At 38.6% G+C, this 21,669-nt stretch overlaps 1 protein-coding gene and 1 pseudogene across 1 annotated transcript; both read left to right on the top strand.

The window, feature by feature from the left end:
- Nucleotides 1-263: 263 nt before the first annotated feature.
- LOC121962814 lies at nucleotides 264-3,728 on the top strand (annotated as a pseudogene).
- A 9,568-nt stretch (nucleotides 3,729-13,296) lies between these two features.
- Nucleotides 13,297-16,579, top strand: LOC121962743 (gap junction alpha-3 protein-like). Its single transcript, XM_042513030.1, has 3 exons — nucleotides 13,297-13,365; nucleotides 14,255-14,811; nucleotides 15,657-16,579. The coding sequence occupies exons 1-3, from the start codon at nucleotides 13,297-13,299 to the stop codon at nucleotides 16,492-16,494; spliced, it is 1,464 nt and encodes a 487-aa protein (XP_042368964.1). The 3' UTR covers nucleotides 16,495-16,579.
- Nucleotides 16,580-21,669: the final 5,090 nt, after the last annotated feature.

The following is a 21,669-nucleotide window of genomic DNA, read 5'->3' as shown; positions in this document are numbered from 1 at the left end:
TTATTATTTGTGCAATATTTGTGACGCAACAGCTTTGCCATTGTGAGGTTTTATTTTGAAAGCCCCTACAGGAAGTCCCCTCACATTGTTCGGGCTGTCTTGACACTGGAGACATCTCTGACTTCATGCAGAGGAAGCTGGAGCTTCAGGTTTGTTTGTGTTTTGCTCACAATGTAAGACCCAGATCCCATTCAGTTTTACTTTATTTCAATCGTACCGCCAGTAATGTGACACTGAGATGTTTGTTTTTTTGTATTTGTACAGGAAAGGACCATGTGGAATATCTTCCTGAAAACAACCTGACTCTGCAGACACAAGGTAAGAAAAGGATTTTTATCTTTTAATTTGGAGGTTGACCCAAGACCAAGACTTTTTTAGGAGGCAATTTGCAGCTGGAAACAGATTTGAGTTAATGTATCATGCATATCATCTACAGTACAGTGCAAAAGTCCTAGTCCTTACTTTTGTTGTTTTTGCAAAGTTTTAACGAGGATATGTATCTATTCTTTTTACAGTCACTTCATTAAGATACAAACAAAGAATACAGAGAACATGTAAAATGCATTAAAACACCAAAAAAGTCAGAATAAAATGGCTTTTTCAGACTGATGTCAATATTTAGTGTACAACCATAACAAACGGTAGCTCAAACAATCAAAATTGAGCTTTGGACATGTCTTGAATGCAACCTGCTGCGAATGCAGCAGAAGATTAGTTTTGTAAAACTCATATTGTCTGACCAAGAGAGTTCTCAACACGCTAACACACTAAATAGTTGCAACTTTAGCTCGTAGAATTTGTCTTATTCTGAAATATTTGCATTTTTAATCCTGTAAAGATATTTCCTCTAAGTTCTGCTTGTTTTTTTAGTAAAGAGACAACTGAGAAATACATATGTATGATCATTATAACCTTGCTAAAATAACAAAGCTGAAGGAGGCCTCAGACTTTTGCACAGTACTGTAAATCATATCAGTGAATCAATAATCGATGGGTGAGTGTGGATGAGGCTCAGCGGGGACTGTAGTAGTGTGGGTTTGTACAGTGTGTTCAGTGTGTTTTTAGTCGAGTGGGCTCGGTTCAGTACAGTCCACAGTGGGCAGAGAGGTTCATCAGTTCACATGGACTCTGGCTCTGGGCCGTCTCTCCTCCTCCTCTCTCTTTCATTCCTTTTCATCCTCTTCTTCTGTCAAACTTGTCTTTTGTTTCATCGCCTGTCTCTGCTTTCATCTCCTGCCACCGCCTTCCTTCTCACTTTCCATCTGTGTTGCCGTCACGTGTGTAGTTCAAAGGAAGCAGCCGAACCTGGTCCATAAATCCATACGGGCAGCTAGTATGATAATACTCTCATGTTTCTGACTGTTCCCTCAGGATGTCTTGGCCTGCGCTGTACGCTCAGTTAGTCGGAGCAAACCGGCACTCCACCAGCCTGGGTAAAATCTGGCTCTCTGTGCTGTTTATTTTCCGGGTCATGGTGCTAGTTGTTGCTGCTGAGAGCGTCTGGGGGGACGAGCAGTCTGACTTCACCTGTAACACGCTACAGGTACAGCACCCAGTCACTGATCTTATCATGTACATATAATATATACATTTAATGACATGCCTCTTTGTGTCTGATTTTCAGCCTGGCTGCGAAAACGTCTGCTACGATCAGTTCTTCCCCGTCTCCCACATCCGTCTCTGGTGTCTCCAGCTCGTCTTTGTTTCCACGCCAACGCTCCTGGTTGCGATGTATGTGGCCTATCGGAACCACAACGACAAGAAGAGGCTCTTGCAGGTGTGTGTGCTGTTACATTTGTCTGCCATCATTCTGTCCATCCCATGTCTTATCATGTCATGTGTTGCTCAGAGACAGGAACATTTACAAAAAACACTTGTTACAAATTAAATGACGAATACTTGCTCGTCACATGTATCACAATCTGTGAGGTACTTGTATTTTACTTGAGTATTTTCTTTTCACTTTTACCCCACTACATTTCAGAGGGAAATATTGTACTTTATACTTCACTACATTTATCTGAAAGCTTTACTTTACATCAGAACAGAGTTTTGCATCAGAACAGAGTTTGAAAAATCTGATGTTTTGTAATAAATTAAATTAACAAACTACTTGAAACTAGTTGATTAATCAATTATAGAAATTTAAATGCCAACTTTTTTGATAAACATTTACAGTTGGTTTTTTTTTTTCATTTTTAAAAATAATTTTTAGGTTTTTGATTTTTTAAAAATATAATTTTACATCTTTTTTTTTAATTTTTTTTATTTTTTCTTGTAATTTTGAGTTGAAAAAGTATATGTAAATACACATTATTTGTTGTTTTATCATATCATGCTTTATCACATCATAAAATGTACTTAAACTTGTCATGTCATACTTTAACATTTGATGTTATGTCTTGCTTTACCTTGTCTTTTCATGCTTTAAACACATCATGTCTCCCTTTATCGTGTCATGCCATGCTTTATCTTTTAATATCTTGCTTTATGTCGTAATGTCATACTTTAAAATGTCATGCCGTGTCTTCGTTTATCTTGTCAAGTCACATCTTGCTTTACCTGGTCTTGCGTTATCTTGTCACGTCATGTTTTATCGTGTCATGTCTTGCTTTATTTTATCATGCCGATCTTTATCTCGTCACAATATCTTTTATCATGTCATGTTTTATCGTATCTTGTCTTTTCTCTTTTTTATCATGTCATTTCCTCTTGTGCTGCAGGGTTCTGGCAGAGCTGGTTTCCTCAGCAACAAAGGTCAGGAGGAAGAGCTGAGACCATAAAGAAACGGAGACTCCCAATAGCTGGCGCCCTCTGGTGGACGTACGCCTGCAGCCTGGTGTTCAGGCTGCTGTTTGAAGGAGGCTTCATGTAGGATTTGTGTGTGTGTGTGTGTGTGTGTGTGTGTGTGTGTGTGTGTGTGTGTGTGTGTGTGTGTGTGTGTGTGTGTGTGTGTGTGTGCCCTATTGCTGGTTTGGTGTGATCTGTCTCGACACAGCATTTGTCTTTGTCCCTCCAGGTATGCTCTGTACGTGGTGTACGATGGTTTCCAGATGCCACGGCTGGTGCAGTGTGACCAGTGGCCGTGTCCCAACCTGGTGGACTGCTTCATCTCACGCCCGACCGAGAAAACCATCTTTACCATTTTCATGGCCACCTCCTCCTCTATCTGCATGGTCCTTAACATGGCTGAACTCGCTTATCTTGTTGCCAAGGCTGTGACTAGGTAGAGGTATTAATCAGTCAGACAGGCAGGTGATTAATTAACATTTTAAGTCCGTCATCCTTCACGTGGGTTCTCTAAATACAGAAAATCCTCGAGTCTACATGTAACATCTTCTTTTTCAGGAGTGTCGGTGGTCAGAAGGAGAGGAAAACCTGCAGAAAATCCAGCAGAGAGAGGATACAGAATAAGACAAACCAGAAGTTACTCGTCTCAGCCTGAGGAAGCAGCAACAAGGTGGGCGATACATGCAGAAGAAAGATTTTACAAAGACTTATGGCTACACATGTAAATGACAAAACATGTGTAAATACCACTCAACAAGGGAACATTTTCTATGATACCTAAAATGCAACATTTAATGGGTGGAGAGGATGGAATCAGTGTCAGCAACTCCCAAACTGTATTTTTACATGATACTGTAGTCTGTGAGATTGTATGTCGATACTTAATTATCAATATTTCAGTTCATTAGATATAAATGCACTCACCATTTCCTACTTTATATACCACAAATAAAGTTTTATCCTATCTGAATTGTGATTCAGTCTAATAGCTTGAGTTAAAAATTACATGATAATAACAATGCTTTTGTCTGGGAAAACTAAACGGACTAACTCAGAAACATACAATGCATTAAATCATGTGATTAATAATCATGAAAAATGGTTCAGTTTACAAAAGATAAAGTAAAGAAAGGGATTGACGGGACATAACATGTTCTTTCATTTACAACAGGTGCATCAAATGATCCACTGTATTTGCTTATGTCGACCTCTGCTGGTGGACAGCAGTGACTGCACCACCTCTGACTGGTTTTTGGTTGTGGGACAGTCACTGACGCTAAACAAGGAAATATTTGGTGAAATGGTGATGTCACCCAGCAAACAGCAAGTAACCATGGAGCTTGAAATAGTTTGGAAATCCTACTTATTCAGAAGTAAAATTATGCAAGACCTCCTAACTTCAATGCCATGCATATATATTTTTTTCATTTAATGCAGTGTGCTCCCAGACTTTTATTTATAGCGGTGGCCTGATGGGGCCACTGAGAATCTTAGGGTGGCACACCAAAACCAAAAACAAAATGTTATGAATTTGCTTATGCTGTTGAAGTATATAAGCGAGTTGGAAATTATGTTAATAGTGAGATACTGGAATACTTTGGTTTGTTATTTAACAGATAATGACACTAACTATCTGATGTACATAGACTAATACCAGTACAGTGAACATTTCGAGTCCCACAGCAATCTTGTGTTAAGGTGTTATGTATCTGTATATGTGCTATGTATTTGTACATACATGTGTTAGGGGCCCATTACTCTTCAGATAGGCTTTTCCTTAAATTTTGTTAATGGCGGCAATGGTTTAATGACAAGTTTTTGTACATTTTTCCTCATTTTGACATATAGCCTATTGTTTATTTCCAGTACAGCTTTACTTTAAATATTAGACTACTGCTAAATATGAGTTACTACCACTACTGCTACTTCTGTTAGTATAATAACTACACAGAACTATCCTGCTAATATCATTGCCATTTCCAGCCTATAACTAAAGCAGTTAATAAATCTTTTAAATAAAAAAACAGGTATTCACAGCCAGTGGTAGAATGTAACTAAGTACATTTGCCCAAGTACTGTACTTAAGTACGCTACCTTCTACTTATACTTCCCTACATTTTGGAGTTAAAATATTATTTCTTTACACCACCACTTTTATTTTAAAGCGTTGGTTACTAATTAATTAGTTAAGTCAATTATTTAGTGAACTAGTTAAATGAATCAGCTAATACTTTTGTACTTTTACTTTACTCTTTAACACCTGGATCAACATCAGTTATACTGTGTTGTGTTCAGACACCTTTCACAGGCAATTAAGCCTCTGAACCCTGAGAAAATTGATTTGATTCTTTCGGAAACATGGAAATGAGCAACTTAGCTAGAAATATCCTCCAAATTGTAAAAAAAAAAAAAAATTAAAGGTGACATGGAAATGACCTGAAAATCAGCTTGGAGATTATTAGATATTATCAAAAAAACAAGAAAAATGTCCAGAAAAGTATGTCTTTAATCTTATAATTATATATTTTCTTATAATTATATTTTAGATAATAATTCAAATTTTTATACAATTATATATTAAAATCATGTCACAGAAAAAAATATTTTTAAGTCTTCAAAGTATCTTTTTTTTTTTTTTAGTTTTTTTATGTTTTTTTACTTTTCTTATCTTTTGGCTAATTTTCAGGTAATTTTCTTTTGACTTTTTATTATTTTTTGCTAGCTTTTGTACCACATCTTTTTAAGTTGCTTATTGCCTTCTTCCCATGTTTTTGAGAGAAATCAAGCTAATTTGGTAATGTTTAAAGGGTTAAGTAAGATTTTGAATGCAGGACTTTACTTTTGTAATAATACCACCCTGTGGAAATGCTCTGTTACAAATAAAGTTCTGCACTGAAAATAGTATTTAAATAAAAGTAAGTAAATAGAATCAGGAAAATGTATTTAAAGTATGAAAAGTACCTAATGCAGAAAAAAGTATTTTAAAAAAATCAACAACATTCCAATAAGACCCAAATTATTAAAAAACAAACAAATAGAAAAAAACACTTTAAATTTCAAAATTATAAAAAATTAAAAACACCTCCAAACCTCAGAATTATTTTTTTTAAAAAGAAGAAAGAAATAGAAAAAACACCCCCAAACTCAGATTTATTTTTTAAAGAAGAAAAACAAAAAAAATCAGAACTATAACAAAAAGAAAAAAACTCAAAAGAAAAAGATAAAAAATAAAACTACCAATTTACCTCAAATATTACCCCCAAAAAGAAGCATACAAAAATCTCAAAATTATAAACAAAATTTAATCTAAACACCCCTAAACTCAGTTATGTATTTATTTTTAAAATCCCCAAAGTCTTAAATGTTTATCAAAATAGTTGGCAATTAATTTTCTGCCAATCAACTGATTAATCGACCACTTGTTATGGCTGTACTTGAATAAACTGTTTGATAATTTAATTTATAAAAAAAAAGCCATTTTTTATAAACTCTTACATTTTTTATGCAAAATTCTTAATATGAACAGTAACTCCAGCTGTCAGGTAAATATAGTGAAGTAAAAAGTACAATATTTCCCTCTGACATGTAGTTGAGTAAAAGTATTAAGTAGCATGGAAATACAGTACTCAAGTAAAGTCGCTACAGTCAAATTTATACTGAAGTACAGTACTTGAGTTAATGTACTTAGTTACATTCCACCAATGCGTGTAATACTAGTAGTAGTCCCAGTAGTAGGCGACTTGTAAACAGTTTTCATATTGTTTTAAATTTGGCTTGTCAGTGATGTGATGGAGCCGCCTCAGCCCCCTGCCCCTAACTAACACACACACACACACGTGTGCGCGCACACAAGCACGTACCTTCCCCCCCACCACCCCCCTCGTGCGCCCCATGCACGGGGACACCAATGTGTGACAGTGGCGGATGGCCTTGGCCACGCGGGACGCAGCCGCTGCGCTTCGCCTTCGCGGGACAGGTTCCACACGCGCCCTTTTTTAGACTAGACTAGCCTCTCGTCTTTTTTACTCTCTCTCTCTCCCTCTCTCTCTGTAATTCTCTCTCTGTGTCCCTCTCCCTCCCCCTCCTCTCCCACTAATCTCACCTACTCCTCGCCTGGTCGCCTCGAGCCCTCCCGTGGGAGTAAAAGAAAGAAGAAGGAGAGAAAAGTGAGAGGAGAAGAAGGAGAAGAAGCGCGCTGCCGGGAGGGAGACGTGTTTCAGAGGAGAGCGGTAAGCAGGTGGATGCTGGAGTGATGGTGTTTGGGTGGAGTGGGAGGAGAGAGGAGGGATTATCATCCTTCCACCTGCTGGATTATCAGCACCTCTCATGCTGCGTTCACTTCCCTGTGGGAAAGACGGCAGACAGGAAGCCACTAATACTTCATGAACTGAATATAGGGCTTTTTTTCCGAGAAAAACTGAACATATAATCCTTGAAATTAATTCTGTGTTGAGATTTTCAACTTTTGAAAAACACCGTAACTACTTTAAAAGTTAAAACACCTCAGAGTGAGGGCTGAATGGTCATTTAGGATGAGTTTTAGCCAGCCGACAGTGTCGATTACTTTCATCAGCCTGACCTCCATCTGCCAGCCATCCTATTCTCCTTATGTGTCACATGACATGTATTAGAACAACTTTTCGTTAATTGTTGTATTCAAAAAAGATACATTTGTAATTTTGCACAAGTTAGAAGATAAAATATGACATCGCTGATATTCTTTTAACGCTTTGAAACCTGGCTTGACTTGAGTTTCTTGTGTTACTTTCACAACCTTTTTATACCCTTGAAACCTAAACAAATTGGTTTGATTTCTTTTTAAAACATGCCAAGAAAGGCAGCAAGTAATTTGGCAAGAGATGTCCCCAAAATTTCAAGAAATTAGGAAAAGCTGAGAGGAAAATGAGCTGAAATTTAAAAAAAAAAAAAAAAAAAAAAAAAGAAAAAAAGAGAAAAAAAATAATAATTATATATTTAAAGTTAATTGCATTTACATTTTTAACCCTTTTTCCAAGCAATTTGCTGTTTTTTTGTTCGGTTGTTTGTTGTTTTTATACTATTTTTCTTTTTAGTTTTTATTTATTTCTTGCTAATTTGGGGTAATTTCATGTGAGGTTGCTCACTGCATTTCTCCCATGTTTTCGAAAGTGATTAATCCAATTTATTCAGATATCAAGGGGTTATATTGTTGATATGCACGCAACCTACTCAAAACCAAATGGGTAACTAAAGTTTCTTATTGTAACATCCATCATAAAACTTTTACCGTAAAAAGAAACTATTTGTTTTAACTTAAAGACATTAATTTCTGAGCTGCCTCAAATTGTTAAGTTGACTGAATTTAAAAAGACAAGTTGAATTGTTACAAAAGTTCCCTTCACTTCTCAAATTCTGTCCACTGAAGGTTTTCAGGCAGCTTGGACACTAACTTTATTAAGTTAAAACACATTTTGTGTTGCTCCCCTTCACCATTGTGTCATTAAAATGACAATTTGCATAATCCCTGAATATTCTGGGATGTTTTATCAATGGATGTTACGTTCTTGAGCCCCAAAACCTGGACACAGTCTTTATCTACGTTAATACATCAAGTGTAGACGTGCTTTCTCCTCAGTGCGCTGTACTTTTACACGCATTCAACCCCTTTACTTACATTTGTGGTTTTGCACATTTTCTATACCTAATTTATCCTATGTACTATTATTAGGCACTTTTACACACTTAATGTACCTTTCAGGACTGTATTGTATTCAGCAGAGCAGGGCGGTGGCTGGGATGTGACTTTTTTTTGTAATCAGGACCCTCCCCGGAGCTACAGATATTTTTCCATGAGCCTCCCTGATTGGGAGGAAATGCATGACCCTCTCTCCACCATAAATAACCATATTTCACAGTTTCTGGCGGTTATAAATGATGTGATTTGGGAGATTTTTAAATTCTCAGTGTATTTATATTAAATACTAATTACAACCATTTTAAACTGAAAGCCCCTCCCTTAAGCCAAATCAAAAAAAAGCTAACTCCCTTTCGGGTTCATAAAGATTTATCTGAAGTGCCTTCCCCATGTCATAAATAACCAACAGTCCCTTAGGCATTATATACACTTTTATGCATTGTGTACTTTCTGTGTATCCTTGAACACTTTGTGACCATGAGCTGTTTCTTTAAGAACTGACATTGCTCATGTCTAACCCAGCTATATTGACCATATGTAAGCTTACTTTGGTTAAACAAACTGACTTATAATATTTATGGATGTGTATCCAACATTAACCAGGCTGACTTAAAAAAAAAAAAAAAAAAAAAAAAGTAGTCTTTGGTGTGCACATTTCCACTGTCTGCATATCTTAAAAAGGTTTTCAGGGTGCGAGCGGCAGGCCAAGAGTTAACTATTTGGGCTGTTTTAGCACAAAGACCTCTGATCCATCAAAAGCACACGCCAGCCAGGACAATGTCCATCTAGCAGCTTCGCTATTGTCCGACGTGACAGATGGTATTTCATCACGTCAACACATCATGTACATGTACACATGCCGCTGTCAGATTGGTCTACCAGTAGACAGTTATAGTAACTGGTCTGTTCATTTATTTACAGGGATTGTTCTGTTTCTGTTCAGCTGTAGAGTTTGGAAAAGTCACTAAATGTTTGCAGACTTCAGTTTAGCAGAGATGCGTGAATTTGTAAAGGTGGATTTTGAATGTTAACTGTATTAAAGGGGAAATATAACAGAAGACAATTTCATTTAGACCATTTTATTTCCTTTATGGATTTGCAGACTACTGATTTACTCTCTGCAAGGGTAAATAAGATAGAAATCCTGGGTTTACCTTTCATATTAAAAGTAAAATCAATGGCTTCAAATTGGTGGGGTAGTGTGTGGTACTGTAACTAGTGTGCATGTGTGTGTGTGTGTGTGTGTGTGTGTGTGTTTGCGTGTCTGTATATATCAGTCGATCCCAGGCAAACATTTGCCCTCCTCAGCATTCCTGGGATGTGATGAGTCCAGCATTCAACCGGGACAACCTGTTATCCACTCATTCACTTCCCACAGATGGCCAGCCATTGTCCACTGGCCAGCCAACTCTGTGACTGACACACACACACACACACACACACACACACACACAGAAATATATGTGCACGTCTGCAAGCAAATGTACATGTGGATAAAGTAAAAAAACATGCATATAGCAATTTTATCTTTCATGCATAAATATACATTCATCCACAGTGCAGAGAGTGATATACATGCACAAATACAATTTTATTCTGTCTTTACATTTATGATCTGTAGGTCAGCTTCCTCAGAGAGGGCCCAAATACATATTGTCTCCTTTTTTTTTTTTTTTTTTATAAATCATGACTGCATGCAGATTTTTAGTGCCAAGTCTTTATTTTTAGGAGGCAGAGAGTCAGTAAACGTGCAGTTTGGTTGCTATGATAGGCTTCTTTGACTGCATGGATTCTCAAACTTTGATTGCACCTGGTTTATTGTTTTAGTGGCTTAAGAAGATGTGACCATGGATGAGAATTTTGTTTGATTTCTGTTTGAAAATGACACACATAAAGCTAACAAGAGCATCTGGTCTCTCCTTTCCAGGAATTGTTTTTTCTTCTGATCTCTGGTCGATGGATTTATCACTGACGATACAACAATATTTTAGTAAGTCTGCCTTTCCTTTCCTTATTTTTACACTTCTTGACATTTATTTTTATTCCCCACTTATCAAGTATTGACAAGCTTGATCAGCGACCCTATATGTCAAACTGCAATGTTATAGGTACCTATCTAGCATTAGTTTTGGATGGTAAGAGGTGCTTTGTTAAGGGTTAAAATAATTAAAAATGCATTAATATTTTATGTGTATGATTAGGACTGATGCCGGTTTAAAAAAAAAAGAAAAAAAAATAAATTATTATTTATCATCATCAAATTTCATGCATATAAATAAATGTTGCTGCTAAACTTTCACATTTACCAGGCTGCAATTATCAAACCATAAATAATCCAGTTTGATGAAGTATATTGAAAATAAATCATTTATTTTGTATTTTAGACCATAACATGGAGTTGCATCATGACAAAAATGTGGCAATTCAAGGGTTAAAAAAAAAATGCATTCATATTTGATATGTCTCATTTGGACTGATGCTGTTTTCAGAAATTAAAAAGAGAAAATTAAAAAAATATATATATATATATATATTTATCCAATTTTTATAGCTTTATTTTGTATAAGCACATTTATGTGCGAAGGGACATTAACGTAACTATTTTAAGGTACATCAAAGGGTTAATTTATTTGTTTGTTACATGTCTTTTCAAAATGAGCTGCCATTTTTACATATGTACAATTAAATGTTAAATGCATACTGTGTCTTTTCAAAGTAAACTTAGAACGTATGTAAAAAACTTGCTTTTTAGTATAGCCTGACCAATTTATCGGTTTACCGATATTTTAGGCCGATATTAGCCTCACACGGACATATCAGAGCATATCAGCCACGGCAAATATTTTTTCGATATGTGCAGATAAGAAAACTCTTGTGTTTTTTTTTTTTCAGATAATATAATGCAGAAAACGTTGCTTGGGCGGGTTAGAAATGGTTTCATTATATTTTTTTGTCCAGCAGAATGCACTCTGACGCCATTGTTCACACTAATCTTAGCACTCTGAAGCACATGTAAGCAGAGCTAGCGTCACAGCAGAGCGGACCGCGTTGCGGGTGTTTTCACGGTAAGCCACACTGAAATATTACTGTAAAGTTAATAAACAACGGCCCCATCATTCTGCAAACGAATGTTCCAGTCTATAGCTGCATTTTAACTCAAACAGAATACTCCTTCAGCCTCCTCTGTCCCCACTGAGAGGGTTTTTAGCACAATAGGGAACATTTATGAGGACAAGAGGAGCTCCCTGGCAGGTGCAAATGCTGAGAAGCTGCTTCTTGTTTTACAACCTGCTTCTAATTGACTAGCAGTATTTAAGTAGTCAGCAATTGACTGATACTGAACAGTGCTGATGTTTATTTAGCTATTCATTTTATTGTATTTGTATGCTGATGAGTATTTTTATTTTTACATTCTTTATTTGAATGGTGAGCGAAGACTGATGCTGAACACATACAGTACAGATGTGTATTTATATTTTTTGTATGTTCTTTATTTTTGATTGTGTGTAATGCCCAATACGTAAATTGTTAAATTAAAGGTGTTTATTTAAGAAAGCCCCCTTCTGAATACTTTTGCATAGTCATATCGGTGCAAAATCAGTGCGCAATCCACATAGAAATGATCTTTTTTTCATTCCAGCTTAAAAATTCACTATATCGGTCGCCATATCGGTAATCGGTGAATTTTTCCACCATAAAAATCGTTATCGGTCTCAAAAATCCCATATTGGTCAGGCTCTAGTTTTTAGGATTACTTCTCTAGGTTTAGTCAACAAAAGCATGTGGTAAAGTTTAGAACAAAAACATCACGGACTGGCTTAAAATAAACATTTGTTACGTACATAATGCAATATCATGTGGAATATGTGACCAGCGTCACTAGCATTGTATGCTAAACAAACTAGTGCACTATTTTTAAATATTGTTAAAATAACTCAATAGATTTTTGGTTTTACTGGGGACACAAACAGTGGTCTCCCAGGTGAAAGTCCAGCGTTTGTTTGAATCATCCATCTCCCCTCCTACACATCTTATGTAGACTTTGTTGCTCTTTATATTCCTGCAGTTTCTTTGCAAATGCCTCTACCCGCTGCGTCTCTGTTGCCTTGATGGGTAATTATCTGATGTCAAGCGTCACGAATTAAGCATCAGTATTTGACGAGTCAGGAGTAAGCCAGGTTTCCTTTTTGTTGTCTCCTCTGACCTTTAAACCTGGAATAGAGATTTAATTTGGATCCTGGTATGTCCTGTTCCAGAGAGGGGTATCAGCAAAGAGACGTGATCAAGCTAGTAAAAAAAAATGTTGTAAACTATTGAATCTTTTTGGTAAATAGGGACGTGTCATCATCCAAATAGCCACAGTGTTGCACTGGAGGAAATGTTTTTTTTTATGACTTTTGACTCAATCCCATTCTGGTGCTGTGATGAGTCCAAGCACCCCAAATGTGTTAATCCACAGCTGAAATATTTTTAAATAAATCCATTGTTTATTCCTGTTTGACAGATGATCGCTAAAAACTGCTGTGTCCAGCTTTTTCTTAACAATGAAAGTGTTTCTGTGACCCATTTTTGAAATGTTGTATCCTCAGTGGGAACCAATCAGCTTGGGGCAAAGTGCCGGACAGAGTGGCAGTGATTTTGGTCTTTTCATTATAAAAAAAAAGAACAAATTTTTCATTCGTGGTACTTCACAGTCTGTTCAGCTCTGGTTTTCTTCTTCAGACTGTACTTCTGCTCTCTTCTCCATCTGCTGAGTCTCTTCTCGTTTTGCCTCCTGCATTCTTCATCCCAGACTTTTGTTTTCCTCTTCAGGTTAGAAAATCGAGTGAAGCATGGGTGACTGGAGCTTTCTAGGGCGGCTGCTGGAGAATGCTCAAGAACACTCCACTGTGATTGGAAAGGTGACCGATTGACTCTTGATAAACTTGATGAATATGAAATGATATCAAATTATGCTTATCCCCTTCTTCTCACATATTCCTGAAATCTCTCAATGGCCACAGTTTAGAAGATTTTACTAACTTCTTTGTAATTTTCAAAGTTCTCCAAAATCCTGCCACATAGCTTTTTAGTACAAGAAGCTTATCATGAACCATATTTATGGTTATTGTTAGGTGATGACCTCAGGAGGCAGTTAGTTTATGTAGTGTACAGACTGAGAAAGTCTGCTGAGGCAGGATGTAAAGATGGATAGGCCAGTCAAAAAACACAGGACTTTCATTCAAGAAATTGCTGTTTGTGTCCCATGTGAAACCAAAAGTCAGCGTTAGTGTGTTCATGTTTTTTACTAAATATTTTAGTATGTCACACGATGCATGTTTCATATGTCAAGAGAAACTGTCATATTATGTCAGTAACAAACATACTTGTTAGATACCAAACCTTACTAAATAGTTTTGATGCCTAAACCTAATAAAGTAGAGCTGCAACGTTTCACAATGTTAAGCATAAGTTTGAAACTGCAGTTATTTCTGTCATTTAGGTATAACACCACTTCAACGCTATTTTAGAAGATGTTCCTGTAGGTTGAACTAGAGGGTACACTGCAAACATTGGTCAGACGGGTATGTCACATCCCTGGCCAAAAATTTCTCAAAGGGCGACAAAGTCCATGTAGATTAAATGCTGTGGTTGATAAATGGATAAAATGCATCCGTGTGGGTCAGTGGAAGTTTATTATTCAGTCCTGTCACGGTAAGAAGGACCTGCCTCACTAAGTCTAGCTGAAGTGCCTGAGATATTTGGGCTGCCTTCTCTGTTTTTATTAATCCTTCCATCCTTCCTCTGCAGGTTTGGCTGACAGTCCTCTTTATCTTCCGCATCTTGGTGCTGGGCGCAGCAGCTGAAGAGGTTTGGGGTGACGAGCAGTCTGACTTTACTTGTAACACGCAGCAGCCCGGTTGCGAGAACGTCTGCTACGACGAGGCTTTCCCCATCTCCCACATCCGCTTCTGGGTGCTGCAGATCATCTTTGTCTCCACGCCCACCCTCATCTACCTGGGCCATGTGCTGCACATCGTCCGCATGGAGGAGAAGAGGAGGGAGAGGGAAGAGGAGCTCAGAAAGGCCGGACGGCACCAGGAGGACCACGATCCTCTCTATCACAACGGGGTCGGCGATGGAGGAGGAGGTGGGAAGAAGGAGAAACCGCCGATTCGCGATGAGCACGGGAAGATCCGGATCCGTGGGGCATTATTGAGGACCTACATCTTCAACATCATCTTCAAGACTCTGTTCGAGGTGGGCTTCATCCTGGGACAGTACTTCCTGTATGGCTTCCACCTGAGGCCGCTCTATAAATGTGGACGCTGGCCCTGCCCCAATACTGTGGACTGCTTCATCTCCAGGTTAGAGAGCAGGATTTTATGTGTGTTTGTGTGCTTCTTCATTTGTTTGGTTGCACTGATTATTCACTTAGCCCCATCTCCTAAAAGTTACTGTTGCTTCGTGTACCAATCCAAGTTAGAGTCGGTTATACTGAGATAGAGTCAAATACATCATAACAGGGCTCACTGTTAGCATCACACAGCTAATGTTACCCAGTGGTTATCGATAGGTTTAACAATGTCGAGTTGTTTCAGCGCTCCTGTCAGAATAATGACTCAGTGTTGAATGTTAACTGCTGCTGCGGGACTCTAGCCCAAGTTGCAAAATACGAAGATTAGAGATAAGATCACGTTGAGCTGTGTTAGTTCGTGCTAACAGGGCAGAGAAACAGCAAGACGAGAGCAGCTCGTAATACCAGCCCTTCTGAGTCGAAAAAATGCCTATAAACATTGCAACATGCATTGCAATTTTTTTTAGAAAAGCTGCCAGGAAATCAGGCATTGGAGGAAAATGTTAAAGGGCCGCTCTATTGGACTGTGTCGGAGGTAGATTTTTACCGAGTTCCAAGTGCAATGGATTACAGTGTCAAACAGTGTTTCGAACAGTTTTCAAACACAGCTTTGACATGTGGTGAAAACCAAATCCTGACAGGCTGACTGTAACTTTGTGCTAAGCTATTATTGCTGTGCAGGGAGACGTTTGTCGGAACAGTCAAACAAAAAGCACGGTCACAAATATAAACATCTTAAATGTCTGTGAAGATATTTCATAATTCCTTTGTGATGCTCTTTTTTGATAAATTTCTTTATATGAATACTTTTTTTGTGTGTGAATTATACATGTCTGTGTTCATCTGTTGTTTCAGGCCAACTGAAAAGACGATCTTCATCATCTTCATGCTGGTGGTGGCCTGCGTCTCGCTGGTGCTCAACCTGCTGGAGATTTACCACCTGGGCTGGAAGAAAGTCAAGCAGGGTGTCACCAATGAGTTTGTCCCCGACAGTGAGTCGCTGATGCTGGGCAGAGACGAGCCCGGAGACGCAGAGACGATCCCCGAGCAGACCTCTCCGTCGGTGCTCGACTGTTTGCCGGTGTACGCCAGCGTGAACGTGGTGGGGGCTGGAGCTGCAGAGGGAGGAACCTACAGTCCAACTGAAGCTTCCCCTGCCGTGATTTCCTTAAATCCCAACAATGCCAGACTCAAGATGGACGGCCCAGCGTTCCACCCAGATGACTTCCTGTTGGAGGCCGTGCCCGGTTCCTATTACGGTGACAAAGTGCGTGTTAGGAGCCAAAGGGAGCTGATGGCGATGGAGCAGAACTGGAGCAACATGGCACTGGAGCTCCATAAGCTGGATGGAAAAAACTCGTCTTCCTCCTCCTACCCTCCTCCTCTTCCCTCTCCTCCCACCTCCACCTCCTCCTCCCCTCACGAGGAGGCCACCCCACCACTTCCACAAGGGGAGGAACACTCCACTTTTCCGACACTCCCTCGTCACACCCCGCTTTCCCCCATCGCACCGGAGGAGACGGCGGCGGTAGAGGAGAACACGTCACCTTGTATGGTCCCTCATGACGACTTCACCGTGGTTACCAGGGCGGAGATGCATCAGCCTCCTGCTGCAGCGAGAGATATCCGGAAGCCAAGTCGGGCCAGCAAGAGCAGCGGCGTCCGAGCTCGCCCCGATGACCTGGCAGTGTAGCTAAAACACACACACACTCACACATTTACACACATACATGCTGTGTACACATAGAAAAGCTACATTTTATTTCACGACAGCATAAAACCACACACAAGCAGGCCCTCCAGCAAAAGACAAGCCTGCAAGGATGACGTGCAAAACACGTCACCACATTCAGCTGGAAGCGGCTGCTTATTTAAATCTAAGAATCATGAAGCAGAGGTAGGGATAGAGAGAGTTTGGCCAGACTCCTCTACTTGTAAAACATCAGGTCATAGGGGCTTTGTGGAAATCTCTTAGCAACTTCTCTGGAGTCATTTCGGAGAACAGCAGAGAAATGCTGTGCATGCTGTAGATCCAACTCATTTACCAATATTCAGAAGCATCATGCCTATTCATATCACGTTTTAAAAAATAAATAAATATTAGAAAAAGCAGGGACAGCGCTGTCCCACACTTAAAAAAGACATATAATCATTAAGCTCAGTGCAACGTTTCCAAAATTATTATATGTGTGGCAGTAGCTGATGTTTATCATTTTGTGTCCTCTCTCTAAATTTTGAAGTTTTTGTGGGTAAACACCACGCAGGCGGAACTCCTCATGAGTTACTTTTTTCCTCAGCAGCAGTTTGATTCATAGTGTAGATAATTGATCTGTCAATCCAATCAGAAGTGTTCAGATTGATGGATGAGAGGAGCAGCTGCAGCTAAAAGCAAACTTTCAGACCCAGCAGAACGAACAATTAAAGTTCCCTTTCACCACGCCTCGCTCTCCGCTGCTCCGTCTGTGCCCGGAGTACAGCGTGTACTCCGGGCACACACACGAGTAACCAAATGGTATTTATATTCTAGTAGAGCAATAAGTAAGAGAAATAAATGTGTCAGCAGTTTTTTTAATCGTGGCAGGCCGCCACAAATAAACAAATGTGTGGACAATCCTGCAATGGAAATGTGCAAAACAAGACAAAAGGATACATTTGAAAAAGTAAAAAGCGTAAAAGACTAGCCTTTTCCCCCTGCCTCCCGTCTTTCTGCAAAGGTTATCGATCCATAGTTGCCGCACAGGCATAAGTGCAGTAAATTGTCATATATTCGAAAATATTAAAACCATTCCTTTAAGCAATGCAATCGGCATTTTCTCAGCCAAAGTTCTCCAACATGACTGCCAGAGGCTCTGCTGCAGCACCTAATTTTATTTTTCTTTTTTTATGACGATTTGCCCGGCGCAAAGGCCACTGGCCACACTTTTTTTTCTCACTTTTCTTTGGTAAGGGTGGACGGGGGAGGTATATAGGCCCATGAAATGGGAATCACAGACACTAACATACACATGCTCACACACACCTACCGTATATATACATATAGCCTGCACAGACACAAAAAAAGAAAGGTTATAGTGATGATGATGATGATGGTGGTGATTATGATGATTGGACTAACTAATAAGTTTGGGAGCGTAGAGGCAGCAATACTATATTCTTTTATTTTCATCTATCTTTCTTTGCTGGGAGACATCAGAGGAGAGGTTTGCACTTTTGTTTCTTTATTTTTATTTTTTATTGTGACGTGATGATGGAGCTGAACAGTCAGTGTGTCGCGTTGAATCTGTCCGTCTGCGTGTACGACCCGGCCTGTAGTTTCAATGAAGAGAGGGACGCTCTTATGTAGATGACTGAAGGAGCGCGATGAAGCAGTCCCACCCTGAGACATGGTCCTTAGGCTTCACAGGCTCTGTGTGTGTGTGTGTGTGTGTGTGTGTGTGTGTGTGTGTGTGTGTGTGTGTGTGTTGTGTGTGTGTGTGTGTTTGCACGCATTTGGGTACCTTAATCTTGTGTCAGTGTTTACAAAATGACATCTCTGCAGTTACATCAGGGTAAACTATATAAAGTATATAAATATGTAAATATATAATGAATAATAGTATTGTAGGCACCATAGGATGCATTTCAAAAAGTTCTGGTCAAGCTGCAATTTATCTTACTTTTACCTCGAAAAATCAAAAGTGCTTTTGCGTTTTTGGACATTGGTCCAACAGATCACTTTACGCAGTAATGCATGCACAATGTTAGGATCAGTGGCGCCCCCAAGGGGGGGCCATAGGAGGCCATTGCCACCATTGCTACCGTTAAACAATTACTGGCCTCCCCTGGCGAAAATGGGAGATGCGACTCCTTAACTCTCATACTAACTTAGTTTTCAATGAGCATTTATGCCTCAACAGCGTAACACTATTCCTGAAATTAAGTCACAACCTTGAGAATTGGTGTGCCACCCCAAGATCTACAGGAGCCCCATATGGCCACCCCTGTGAAAAATGTCTGGGGGCGCCACTGGTTAAAATTTCATTTAAATAAAAGAAATAATCAAGGGCTAAACTACGTTTACTGCAATTTAAGGCTTTGCAGCTTGAACAGAGTATAAAACCAGTACACCTTCTTTCTGATGCTTGTGTTTGCAGTGTGTTACAGAACTGTTCACGAGTTCCCCCCTAGCTGTTCTGTGTAGGACTTCATTTTCTAGACTAGCTGTAGATTATACCATAGGTTTTAGATTTTTTTTTTTTTTTTGGAAAAAAAAAGAGAAAGCAATACAATCTAAAAAAGTGCTAACTTTTATTTCTCTGTCAGTTCTTAACAGACATCCCACATAGGAATGTTCATTTTCCTGTTCTTCTCGTTAATTCCTGCCAAAGAAAGAAAAAAACATTGAAACTAGCTGATTAAATTCCCAACAGCTTTAATTTTTTTAAATTAAATTATTTATGTTCTTAATCAGGAATACAAATGCACCCTATTAGCAAATGAACAAAGGAGAGTGGTTTTGGGCAAACAGCCTTTTTGGTTTGTGTATCTTTGTGTCTCTCTCTGAGCAGAATATTAGCTGATAATACTCAAAATACTTGAAATAGTACTACTAGAATACTAGAAAAGTGCTAGATTATATCACATGTGCCTGAATTAGCATTAAGAACCAAATGAAAGTTTTTTTAAAAAGTTATTTACACTTCAGCAATATAAACAAAATGTTTTTTCTAGTTAGACAATATAATCTTAACTCAAAGGCCACTCACTTGCATTTCCCGGAACTTTTGACCACATTTAAAGGTCTTCGTTGTTTTTGTCGTTGCGTCCAGGTCTGGTAAAATGTTTTACCATCAGGTAAATAACCCATGATGTTGTTTTGGGTTCGTTCTCGTTAAAAGAAGACTTTCGTGCTGCGTGAGTCAGATCTTAAATATGGTCACATATCCTACAAATAAATCACGACACAGGGAACGCCGCTTATCTGCATTCATGGCAACTTGGAACGTTTGAAGGAGCTTAATGATAACTAAAAAAATTGGGTATGACTGCCATGTAAACCAAGATAGTTTAAGATTAACCCCTGAGGCTGACTTCTAAATTGCTAGTGTTGGATATGTTACGTTAATATGTTTCATATGTAGCAGATATGTTAGACTTAATGTTTCAATTTGATTTACTGTGATTAACTTGTGGTTAGGTTTATGTAAAAAAAAAAACATTGATTAGGGTTCGGAGAAAATCGTGTTTTGACTTAAAATACGCACTTTTGTTGCCACAAACCTGACTGGAAATGCCCATATTTCTTATGAAAAACACCAACTTTTTTTCACCGAAAACACAGCTGGACATGTTCAGATGTCTCGCTAAAAAATACTGGCTCTTGTTGACACAAAACAGCTGGACATGTCCTGTCCAACTTGTTATAAATGCAGCAATTTAACTTCTCCAAAGCCAGTGAAACATGAGGTGACTCACTGAGAAGCAAGAAGCAGTACAAGGCACTGAAATTTTAGTACATTAGGCACTTTTACTTTGGTAACACATTTTCTAAAGACAGGATGAACCGTAACCTGAATCTATGCTGTTTGTTGTCTAATGTTTACATGTCTGCAAACTTAGGTACCAATAAATAACTTCAGCATACTATGTTACCTGAACTATATCAAAGAAATAAAAGAAAGAAGAAACCAAAGAAATTTAACAAACCAAAGATTTTTTGTGCCAAAGATATCACAATACATAATCAATTCTAAAAAGAGTTTGCTTCGCCCCGAATCCTACCAATCATGGCTCCAACCACAAGATCAGTATCACAATCCTGTCATGCCTCTGTGAAAGGGCGATTCCGCTTTAAAAAAAAAGACATTATGTTGAGCTTCGTCTCTAAAAGACAACAAGGTTTATTTGACTGATTCCTATCGCTGAAATGTTTTTCATAACCTTGTTGTTCCAAGCTGTTCTTAGTACCTTTGATATGTAGATAACGATTTGCACAGTTAGATATTAGACCACTGTTCGGAGGATATGAAGACATTATAAATAGAAAAGAAAAAAGGGTGTCCTTGGAGAAGGGATATTAACATATTTTTGTTTATTTATGGAAATAGCGCAATCCAATTGGACTCGGAAAGGACAAGAAATTAATCTGATGCGATTGTTTGTTTCTGTCCTGAATAATGATTGAGAGACTTTCGGCTATTCCGACATTTACTTGAGCCTTGAATATACAAATCCCACAATGGAAAAGTTAGGATGTTTGATGGGATTTTCACGGCGCCCCGGCAAGCAGGGACACAGTCTCCCACGTGTTAGAAATGAAGAACCACCCCTGCGATCACTCCCGTTGTAAAACGCCTGTCTTTGAAGAGAAGTGCCTTGCGTCTGAACCTTTTGTTAAAGAACATGTTGATGTAAATGTTCATTTACCTCAGATGTTTACAGAACTGTTACTGAATAAACTTTTTGTACCATACTTGTTTTCTGTTATGGTTCGCGTTTTCTTTTTGAATTGGCTTTTTTTTTTTTCTTCCTGTGTGTAAAATCAACGACCCATGATTTCAAAAAAATTTCAGAGAATTTCAAAGTGTCAGTTTTGTCTCCGTTACCAGTGACTGCTTTTACACCCTGCACCCTAATAGTCCACTAGACTGAGTGTAACATGTAAACTGCATCTTCTGTTTGATATTGCAAATTAGATCTTGTAGCATTTCCTGATTAAGACGGTGCCATACCATCGTATCAGTGGCACAAAATTCCAAAGCCGCCAAATGTCCAATGTCCAAAAGACCAAAACACAATTATCCCAAAAACAAACAGTTGTTTTACATGATCTTTAGCTGATCAAAAAATGTTTTTTGTACCTAAACCTGACCTCACTTTTACCACTGTG

This window comes from Plectropomus leopardus, chromosome 24 (genome assembly GCF_008729295.1).
Source record: "Plectropomus leopardus isolate mb chromosome 24, YSFRI_Pleo_2.0, whole genome shotgun sequence".
NCBI classification, from domain to species: domain Eukaryota; kingdom Metazoa; phylum Chordata; class Actinopteri; order Perciformes; family Serranidae; genus Plectropomus; species Plectropomus leopardus.
Note: the sequence above shows the minus strand (reverse complement) of the source record. Positions and strands in the feature narration are given on the sequence as shown.

Coding starts and splice junctions, on each gene's coding strand:
- LOC121962743 (XM_042513030.1), top strand. CDS start 13,297: ATGGGTGACTGGAGCTTTCTAGGGCGGCTGCTGGAGAATGCTCAAGAA. Junction 13,366..14,254: donor ACTCCACTGTGATTGGAAAG/GTGACCGATTGA, acceptor CTTCCTCTGCAG/GTTTGGCTGACAGTCCTCTT. Junction 14,812..15,656: donor GTGGACTGCTTCATCTCCAG/GTTAGAGAGCAG, acceptor CTGTTGTTTCAG/GCCAACTGAAAAGACGATCT.